A 10,255-nucleotide genomic window follows, 5' to 3' on the forward strand; every position below is an offset into this window, starting at 1 on the left:
GAAAATAACAATTAATTTTTTTTTTAACTTTACTACTTAATAATTTAATATTTAATGTAAAAAGTTTCATTAAAACTAAATTGGTTATTTAATAATTTAGATTCGGTAAGTCATAAGCATATATTTTTTTAAATAATTATGTAAATTAGAGTCTAATTTGCTACTAAACACGTAAATAATCTTTTAGTTTCGCTAAGAATATTTCATACAAAGTGCTTCGGTATGATTAATATCGGGCAAGCCCAACGGACCGCGTGTAATGGACAGATAGCGGCTCCATTTTTATCTCTTTATCCCCAAAATCCCTCCAAAACTTTCTCCTAAAAGAGCGTGCATCTTCTCACCCATCTGTGGCCATGACATTCTTCGTTAGAGGCACTTACCCTCACAATCTATCTTCAACTGCCATGGCAATGTCCTCAAGCTTTTGCCCTCGCCTTCCAGTCCAATTCGGAACAAAACCCATTTTCCATATCCCCACGAAACCTTCATTCTCTCTGTCTTTCAAGGCTCTCTCTGTTCAAGCATCCTATGGATCGTCTGGTAAAGGTAATGATATGATAAATCGTTTTGATTCTTCTATCTCTTTGTAGCTTTAAGCACGCTGGTTTTGATTCTGCATTTGAAGTTAAGTAGAATTCTCGGATTTCCTTGTGAATTGAGCTGTTCGGTTTCAGTTACTGACGAATGTTCGTGTAGTTTTCTTGAGGAAGGCTAGGGATGGGAGTTTATTATAATGCCGAAGAAATTCTACTGGAATTTAGTTTGAGTTATCGATATTACGAAATTTGTTTAAATTCGAGTACAGGGAGATAGCAATTATTAGTACTTTGTGTTGATGCTGTAGCAATTATTAGTACTTTGTGTTGATGCTGTAACTTGTAACTGACATTCGGGAGAGTTTTTTCTTGTTAAATCTCGACGTCCACATTTAAAATTATAGGTAAGACAGAAGAAATATCAAAATTGTCATTATATTTATGATCCATTTTAGAACTCATTAGTTAGCTATGATTTATGAACTCTTAGAAATGGCTCATATATTTTCTAAGTGAACCGTCTGCTATTATCTTAATGCATGCTTGTTTTTGTATCAACAGAAGAGCTGCGTGTTGGCTTCCTTGGTCTTGGTATCATGGGGGCACCAATGGCACAGAATCTTATAAAATCTGGGTACTAGGGTATTGCTTGATTGGTGTTTCATTACTGCTGGTTGTTAATTGCATTCTGAATTTGTATGATGAAGAATTAATGCGGATTTTCATAAATGAAATTTGGATTAGAATTATGATCACGTATTTTCTGATAAAAATACAAAATGTTTCTGTTGATAATATATACGTCCCCTCTTACCTATTCATGTTTTTTTATCAAATCAGTTCCTTGAAGAGGCTAATTGTTTACAACTTATATTATATGTGATTCCCTTACCGGTTTATGGCAGCTGTGATGTGACTGTTTGGAATAGGACCAAGAGCAAATGTGAGCCTCTCATTAATTTGGGTGCAAAGTGAGTTTCTGATGTGCTTGGTGTGAAATAGTGTGCTTATTTTCTCCTTTTATTGATCTTTTTCTTACTAAGGTGTGAATGGAAACCATTTGAAGTACTCTTCAGAATCAGTTTTTCTTACGAAATGTACTTTTTTTAAAAAATAAAATGTAATTTTGTTTCCTACAGAAAATGATTTGGAAATTTCCATTAATATTCAGATAAATCGGTTTATACAGATACCAGTCTTCTCCGCAGGAAGTGGCAGCGTCTTGCGATGTCACATTTGCAATGCTTGCTGATCCTAACAGTGCAGTGAGTATATTACATTTGTAGTTACTATAATCGTGCTAATATCTCAACTTTAAGCAGCTCAAAGTTGCGCTTTTTTCAGCTGGATGTTGCTTTCGGGGAAAATGGAGCTGCAAATGGAATGGCTCCAGGAAAAGGGTATCGCTTTTTTTCGTTTACGGTGTGTCAATTCTTGTGAGATTCCACATCGGTTTGAGAGGGGAACGAATCATGTTTTCTAAGGGTGTGGAAACCTCTCGCTAGCAGATGCGTTTTAAAACCTTGAGGGGAAACCCGAAAGGGAAAGATCAGAGAGGACAATGTCTGCTAACGTTGGGCTTGGGCTGTTACAAATGGTATCAGAACCAGACACTGGGCAATGTGCCAGTGAGGAAGCTAGGCCCCAAAGGAGGATGAATTGTGAGATCCCACGTCAGTTTGAGAGGGGAACGAAACATTCCTTATAAGGGTGTGAAAATCTCTCCGTAGCAGATGCGTTTTAAAACCTTGAGGGGAAATCCGAAAGGGAAAACCTAGAGAGGACAATATCTGCTAGCGACTCTAGTTAACATCAAATCCAGTTTCTCCTCTAGTTAACATCAAATCCAGTTTCTCCTCCAAACATCATTTACTGTTCTGAACAAAAGAGTTCCTTTCTTATGTGCATGTAGATATTATCATCATTTAGTTTAAGTTCCATTCATGCAGTTTCATATTTCACCAGGTATGTGGATGTTTCAACGGTTGATGATACTACTTCCAAGTTGATCAGTGCACGTATAAAAGATACCGGAGCTTCGTTTTTGGAGGTAGGTGATTCAATATTCGATCGTAAAATAGAGATTATAATGCATATAAAGAGCAGTTAGGATGATTTTTGTTGGGATAATTTCGGACATGATAAGATTAACAAGTGAAATTTTAACTCAGCTCTTGGAATTTCCTTCTAGGCTCCTGTTTCGGGTTCCAAAAAGCCAGCAGAAGATGGACAGCTGATATTTCTTACTGCAGGTCAGAAATTTGCTCATATTCTTCGCTATATTCAAGAGTGTCACGTAGTCACTTGAACTATAAACCCGAGAAGATAGCGTTGTTTAAATAATGGAACCGTTCCTTAAAGTTCTTGTGATGATTTCTTTCTGTTTTCAGTATCATAAGATCTTTGTTTATCCCTCAGAGCTAGTGTTTTATTATCCTATTAGGAGGATTACGATACTGATGTAGTAGCTGCATATTCAGGTGACAAATCTCTCTATGAAACTGTTGCTCCATTTTTGGACATCATGGGGAAGGTATAACTACAAATACTTTTTTCACCATTCATGAATGTCTCGAACATGATGATATAAACTTAACCATTTCCATGTGTGTGTATGTATATATACTGTCAGTCGAGATTTTATCTTGGCGATGTCGGAAATGGAGCTGCCATGAAACTAGTTGTCAACATGATCATGGGAAGGTTTGGCCCAAATTTTACCATCAATCTTTTTTACCAATTTCTGATTAATATCTTGGATCTTGACAATTGCTCCCCTTTTAATTTTCCAAATACTTGAAGCATGATGGCAGCTTTTTCCGAAGGACTGCTTCTTAGCGAAAAAGTAGGACTCGACCCAAATGTTGTCGTTGAGGTATATTATCATGCACATACATTTTAAAGCTATTCAAATGTTCAAAAACTTCACTGGAACAATTCTGTTAATTTTTAGTACCTACCTTCTTGTGTAACATTCATTGTGATTTTCGGCCTATCATGGGCGACGAAGACGACTGCGTTGGTCACGGGTGGGGAATAATCTTCGTACATTGTGAAATTACAGGTAGTTTCTCAGGGTGCCATTAATGCACCAATGTACAAAATGAAAGGACCATCAATGATCAAATCCCAGTACCCCACTGCCTTTCCCTTGAAACATCAGCAGAAGGTTTGTAAATCCGAAAGGCCTTTGTTCGGGGGTTTAACAAAACTTTTAACTTCTTGGTCGATGATGACTGTTTGTGTTGTTTTATAAAGAGACGTTTTTCGTGGCAGGATCTAAGGCTTGCTCTGAGTTTGGCAGAATCAGTATCTCAATCCACTCCCATTGCAGCTGCAGCAAATGAATTGTACAAGGTAGCCAAATCTCATGGACTTAGCGATCAGGATTTTTCAGCTGTCATTGAAGCTTTAAAAGCAAAGTTGCAGCAGTGATTACAATAACTATCACTTCAACTTCTTTTCTCTTCAATTGTATTTGTAAAATCTAAAGAAGTATTCGATTGAAAAATAATTTTAGTCTAAATTCTCATAAAATAATATGTTCGTTAATGAATTTTAGTTTTAGTTTCTGCACTTTAGAATTTATAAAAATTTAGTCCACATCAAGAAAAATATTATTAAGATTTAATGAGATTTCTATGTATTTATGGAGCTCATTAAACTTAATAGGACCAAATATGTTAAATTATGAGTCGCTATATAATTCTAATTTAATTTTGTATACAAATACTATATTATTACATATAAAAATTTACGTGATAAATTATTATCAGTTTGAAAGCACATTAATTAAATTGTAACAATTTAAGGACCCAAATGTTGTCGGGAGTTTATTGGAGGATGCCACGCGTCGCTTTTGAGGTTCTCTTCGAAAAGCTCCAATTCCGCAGAAATAGGAACCTAGGCTACTAAACGACGTCGCATCGGGCCTTATTGGTCCAACAAATTGGTTTCCCTCGCCAATCAAACGCTGTCATTTAACACTGAAAGAAAACCTGAAAATCTCTGTTTGGAGTAACACTGATCGCAGCTGCGCTGTTATTTCATTCAATCATTCGCTCTCCATCTTCGACGATCTTCGTCTTGTAGCACAGAAAAATCAAAGCAACTCCGATATGTCAAGTTCTGGCTTCTCTATTCCGGATGCAACTGCGGCCACTGGTAATTTTCGCTACTGCATTTTGTACCTAAAAACCTGTAGACGTAATTGGAACTTTTTTGTTGATAGCTCGGTTTACGTGTAGTTTTGGAGATGCTTACTTGTATTTGCGATCTTTGAGTTGAGTATGTGGTGGAGATCATTAGGATCATTAGCTGTGATATTAGTTGCGAGTTGATTTGAACAAATTCATTATTGTTAGATGGAAATGATAGTTCTCAGTTTTTTTCCTTGGAAACGTAACAGTGCTTGCAGGTGTTGGAGTTCTTATCAATGTTTCTTTGGTTGTCCAAACTGTACCAACAAAGACATAACGTTTTTGGAAGTTCTTGTAGCTAGTTTGGTTTACATGTAGTTGTGATGTTAGTCGGAGCTGCATTTTCTTCCTTGTAGTTGCGATCTTTGAGTTGAGTATCCAGCGGAGATGATTTGGTCATCTTTCTTCCTTGGTAGAGCTGTGATATTATTTGTTAGAAAGATTGATAGTTCCCGTTTTTGTTCTTGGAAATATAATAGAGATCTGTTGCTTTTGGAGTTCTTATCTATGTTTCTCTGTTTGTGCCAATTTTCGTAATGCTACTATCTCTACCAAAAAAGGCATAACATAATTGGAGGTTTTTGTAGATAGTTCGGCTTATATGTAGATGTAGCTGTTAAGCGGAACTGCATTTACTTGTTGCGATCTTTGATCATTTTTCAGCTTTGATAAAGTTGTGATATCAGCTGAGTATCGGTGTGGACACATTTATCCAAATTACAATGAATTAGTAGCTCACATTTTTGTTATTGAAAATAAAGTAGTGAACGACAGAGTTGGAGTTCTTTCTGTTGTCTGTCATCGTGCGGATCTTTGTAATGTGCGCTCTAAGAAAATTTCATAGCCGGAGAAAATTATGAAGTGGAAGCTGCAATTGCACGATTTTGGAGGTAGTTTCATAATATCGAGGATAGGCACAACGGATTTTGGAAGGTGGAAATGTTGGAGAAGGCACGTTCATAATCATTCATAAGAATGCTTTCACGAATGATGAAATAGAGAGATTTTACCGCTAAAGCGTTGACGAGAGTGACTAATATTCCTTTCTCCTCCTTTAGGAATTGAGTTTCAGCTTTTAGTTGAATTCTTTTTTAATGGACCTTTTGTCAAATCTCTGACATACCTTTACTTATGTTCAAATCAGCAATACTTGGGATAAACAATTTGAAAATAAGGCCATAGAAGTCCTGGGATAGTCTGGATTGAGTGGACATACCGGTCCAATTAAAATTTACTAAAACGACGCAAATGATTTGTTTTCCGCACTGAAAATTAGAAAGCAACGAGATTATCAGTGTAGTGGTTTCTAAATTTTGGAGGCTCGATTTATTAATTTCACAATTCCGCTTTGGTCTGTCCATTTTGTGCTTTTGTTCTTGCTTTCTGGAAAGTTCACTAGCTTGCAAACATAACATAGCTCCCTCAATTTTTGTTTATGCAGGAAAGCTGCGCGTTGGCTTCTTAGGTCTTGGAATCATGGGTTCACCAATGGCACAGAATCTTATAAAATCAGGGTATGACTTATGGAGGATGTGTTTACTTTCTTTTTTTTCACTTTCGAACCTCCTTCTAAATATATATCATTAATTTAAATATTTTCCATAGTAGAGGTTGACTAAGATATAATCACAATGTCATGTTGATTTTAAAATTACAAAATTTCTTTGTTTCATGTACTTTGGCCATTCCAGTTGATGAAACCCGACAGCACGTGTCTTATTTACTAGAGTTAGGTTTCTTTTGCTATCATCTACCCTTGAATCTTTTTTATATGTGGTCTCCTCTGGTTTGTTGTAGATATGATGTGACCGTCTGGAACAGAACCAAGAGCAAATGTGATCCTCTTATCAACTTGGGTGCAAAGTAAGTCCTTGATGTTCTGAGATGTATATGTATATGTATATGTATATCTATATACATATTATTTGCTGCATTTTGAGGATTTGATTTCCAATATACATCTGTGATGTGGTAAGGTTTTCCTGGAGCATAAGGCAGTGGTAAGACTTTTGTGTAGTGCTTGGGGGAATAGGATTCGAGAAAGGAAAAGGAGAAGTAGGGGGAGAAGGTCTAGGAATTAGTATTTTTCTCCGTCTCATTATCGTGTCTGGCTAACAAGGAAAGGAAACATATATTTCATTAAGTGAATGAGCTATCCAAGAACTTCGAATGAAATTACGGAAAAGCACTCCAGGAACGAGAGAAACAGTAACATTGCGTGTCGTTCCCTAATGCTCTGTTTGTTCCTTAGAGATTAGCAGTTTTCCAAATACTAAACTAGAAGTAGGCTTGTATTTGAAACGTAATGTATTTTAATAGGGAACGAAACAGTTTGAAAGTCTCTAATGAAGAATAGAAAAGTGGAGGATTTAAGACCCCTTTTAACCAAAAACCACCGAAGTCAATTGGTTGGTATCCTAGAAGTTATAGAAACCGTTCTCAAATTTGTTTGAATTAAACAGAAAGAATTAATTACAAAACTATGTAGACGGTGTAGCCCATGTAGAAAACACCGAAGCGAACAAAATCTATGATTTCCTTCTCGTCTCTGAACTTAACTTATTTCCAAAAAATTGTCTACTCCTCTTCTTCATCTAGGAGGTTACGATATTAAAAATGCTCAGAAAGGCCGAAGCTTATTTCTATTGATTAAAGAGAAATACCAAGAAAGAAATACTCTTAAAACATAATTAACGAATATGTATACATGTTTAATCTACCGGGTACCTTTCAAAAATAAACATTCTATCGATACCTTTAAAAAATGACTTTTTGAATTTGAATATAGCTTAATTGGTTGAGGTCCAATATTCTACTCCCTGGTGGTTGTGGTTGAAGCTGAACTAAAAAAAAAAACCAGATTTTTTGTCCCAACTATACATCGCAAAATTAATTGTTCCTATGTCTTTAGGTTTACTTTGGTTAGGGAGCACCGTCTAGGAGAAATGTCCGTACGGTTTTGCCATCTTTTTCCCATTCCAATATTAGAGAAATCCGTTGGCGAGAAATTGGCCACTTGAAGATTCTGATCAAATTAATTCCATTGAATAAAAATGCAATTTTTTTTTGTAATACAGTGGGTGTTTTTACCCTCCTGGTCCTCTAAGAAACTCCTTTCTTCTCCTTTTATTTTCATTATTATTATTATTATTATTTCCAATCAATCATTTTTATTGACGTAATTTATGTGCTCGCAATCTCGATTATTTTGAGTTTCACTTGATTATGGTATTTTACTCCGATGCTTCAATTATAATTGAACTAGTCTATTGACGCAGATACCAGCCTTCTCCTCGGGAAGTGGCAGCATCTTGCGATGTCACATTTGCTATGCTTGCTGACCCTGAAAGTGCGGTGAGTATACTTTATCTTCAGTTCTTAGACTGTTTATTTCTGTTTACCAACTTATTCTACCATTTTCAGTTGAACGTTGCTTCCGGAGAAAATGGAGCTGCTAGTGGATTGAGCCCAGGAAAAGGGTATGACCCTACCTTTTCACTTTGTATTACTAAATTTTCCATCAGTCATTACTAGTTCGAGCAAATTCCAGTAAATTTTGTTAAACCTTTTCCCCTTCCGGAACTTCCGATCAGTTTTCGATTTCTTCAATTTGAACCGCTTTCTCACGAAGTCCTATGATAACCTTTGGTCATCATGTATACATTTTATCGTATCCTATTGCCACTGGCAGGTATGTGGATGTTTCAACGGTTGATGCCACTACTTCTAAATTGATTAGTGCACGTATAAAAGATACAGGAGCTCTATTTCTGGAGGTAGAGTAATATTTATAGCCATGCATACAACAAACACTATCGATTTGAACTTAACTGATTGCAACTTTCTTTTAGGCTCCAGTTTCAGGCTCCAAAAAGCCTGCTGAAGACGGACAACTTATATTTCTTACGGCAGGTTAGCAACTTATATCATGAAGGGATTAACATATTATCACTTGTCATACTTCTTACGGATGAATTCACTTGGTCGCCATGTAAACTTTGTACAAGATAGTGCAGTAGTTTATAGCGAGTGCAGAAGAGACTATTGAATGATCGAAATTACAACGTTGAGCTGTATCGAATAGATTAATCAGTTAAAAATTATCCTAATGCCAGCCTGATTTTATTCCTTCTCCTATGAGTCTCATTTATCTATTTTAGGAAGGCTAGAATTTTGATATAGTTGCTTGACATTCAGGTGACAAAGCTCTGTATGAAAGAGTTGCCCCACTTTTTGACATAATGGGGAAGGTCGGAAGAATTTCAGCTATTTATACGATGAACTAATTTGGTGAAATTTGACGTTCGTTTCTTCTCATCTTCCGTTTCGTATATTCTCATTCATGTAGTCAAAATTTTATCTTGGGGAAGTCGGAAATGGAGCTGCAATGAAGCTCGTTGTCAACATGATCATGGGAAGGTTCTGTCCCATATTTTGTCTCTTAATTTCCAATTTGGTATTCTGCCAACTAGCATCTTGACATTGATTTTGTATTTATTTTTCTTAACATTGGTAGCATGATGGCATCATTCTCTGAAGGATTGCTTCTAAGTGAGAAAGTAGGACTCGACCCGAGCATCCTTGTACAGGTATTCCCTAGAATAATTGTGCTTTATTTTATTCTCAATGCTTAAACCCTCGAAAAAAGTCAAATAACTAGACCTCTGTCCCAGTAGTCCCAGGTCTAAAAGATACCCATTTGATCAACTACCATAGGTTGTTCTAGTGGCCAAGAAAGATTATGCAAATAAATAAATAACAAGCTGGTTTGGAAACCGATGTGAATATTAGGAAAGAGAAAATACCCCATGATTTGTTCTTGTCAAAATTTTTGGGCATTCGCCTGACAATTTCACAGAAAGATTCCACTTTGTGACTCAGATTGAACAATAAAATCTCTCTCATTACAGGTGGTTTCCCAGGGTGCAATTAGTGCACCAATGTACTCACTCAAGGGGCCATCAATGATTCAATCCCTTTATCCCACTGCCTTTCCCTTAAAGCATCAGCAAAAGGTAATTGCTTTAGATTTAGCAACTTCATACACATACCATCATCTTAATTCTCATGTGGCTAACTTTGCAGGACTTGAGGCTTGCTCTCGGTTTAGCCGAATCCGTTTCGCAGTCTACCCCTATTGCTGCAGCCGCAAATGAGCTGTACAAGGTAGCCAAATCTCATGGACTCGGTGATCAGGATTTCTCAGCCGTCATCGAATCATTGAAATCAAAGTTGCAGCACTGATAAACCAAGTAATTAGATTTTGTTGCACGCCATTTAGCTTGAATAATATTTGGTTATGGGTCATTTGCACTATCGATAGTGAACAATTTCCTCATAAATTTGCCCCCGTATTTTTAAGAATTTGAATCATTCCTTGTGTTTGGATTCAATAATAATAATAATAAAACTACGATTTGAAATTCAACCTGATTTATACCTTTTTAAGATTAAATGCTTAAATGTTTCAAAATTAATTTATTGGAATGGGGTCTTCATGGTTTCAGTTAAATTAAC

General features: G+C 36.3%; 2 protein-coding genes across 2 annotated transcripts; both read left to right on the top strand.

The window, feature by feature from the left end:
• Nucleotides 1-356: 356 nt before the first annotated feature.
• LOC111452302 (glyoxylate/succinic semialdehyde reductase 2, chloroplastic-like) lies at nt 357-4,025 on the top strand. The gene is made up of 12 exons (XM_023092947.1): nt 357-549; nt 1,101-1,173; nt 1,445-1,510; nt 1,729-1,804; nt 1,884-1,939; nt 2,505-2,589; nt 2,731-2,791; nt 3,020-3,072; nt 3,172-3,242; nt 3,342-3,414; nt 3,604-3,708; nt 3,816-4,025. The coding sequence occupies exons 1-12, from the start codon at nt 357-359 to the stop codon at nt 3,972-3,974; spliced, it is 1,071 nt and encodes a 356-aa protein (XP_022948715.1). The 3' UTR covers nt 3,975-4,025.
• A 487-nt stretch (nt 4,026-4,512) lies between these two features.
• On the top strand, nt 4,513-10,166 carry LOC111452303 (glyoxylate/succinic semialdehyde reductase 2, chloroplastic-like). Its single transcript, XM_023092948.1, has 12 exons — nt 4,513-4,703; nt 6,180-6,252; nt 6,536-6,601; nt 8,017-8,092; nt 8,162-8,217; nt 8,430-8,514; nt 8,590-8,650; nt 8,936-8,988; nt 9,087-9,157; nt 9,255-9,327; nt 9,649-9,753; nt 9,824-10,166. The coding sequence occupies exons 1-12, from the start codon at nt 4,658-4,660 to the stop codon at nt 9,980-9,982; spliced, it is 924 nt and encodes a 307-aa protein (XP_022948716.1). The 5' UTR covers nt 4,513-4,657; the 3' UTR covers nt 9,983-10,166.
• The last annotated feature ends 89 nt before the right edge of the window (nt 10,167-10,255 follow it).

Source organism: Cucurbita moschata, unplaced genomic scaffold, assembly GCF_002738365.1.
Source record: "Cucurbita moschata cultivar Rifu unplaced genomic scaffold, Cmos_1.0 Cmo_Scf00014, whole genome shotgun sequence".
Classification (NCBI taxonomy): domain Eukaryota; kingdom Viridiplantae; phylum Streptophyta; class Magnoliopsida; order Cucurbitales; family Cucurbitaceae; genus Cucurbita; species Cucurbita moschata.

What these genes read in the sequence shown, in the direction of transcription:
- LOC111452303 (XM_023092948.1), top strand. Translation starts at nt 4,658, where the DNA reads ATGTCAAGTTCTGGCTTCTCTATTCCGGATGCAACTGCGGCCACTG. An exon ending in CAGAATCTTATAAAATCAGG is followed by an intron (nt 6,253 to 6,535) that starts GTATGACTTATG and finishes GGTTTGTTGTAG; the next exon opens with ATATGATGTGACCGTCTGGA. An exon ending in GGATTGAGCCCAGGAAAAGG is followed by an intron (nt 8,218 to 8,429) that starts GTATGACCCTAC and finishes TGCCACTGGCAG; the next exon opens with GTATGTGGATGTTTCAACGG.
- LOC111452302 (XM_023092947.1), top strand. Translation starts at nt 357, where the DNA reads ATGACATTCTTCGTTAGAGGCACTTACCCTCACAATCTATCTTCAACT. An exon ending in CTATGGATCGTCTGGTAAAG is followed by an intron (nt 550 to 1,100) that starts GTAATGATATGA and finishes TTGTATCAACAG; the next exon opens with AAGAGCTGCGTGTTGGCTTC. An exon ending in CCTTGAAACATCAGCAGAAG is followed by an intron (nt 3,709 to 3,815) that starts GTTTGTAAATCC and finishes TTTTCGTGGCAG; the next exon opens with GATCTAAGGCTTGCTCTGAG.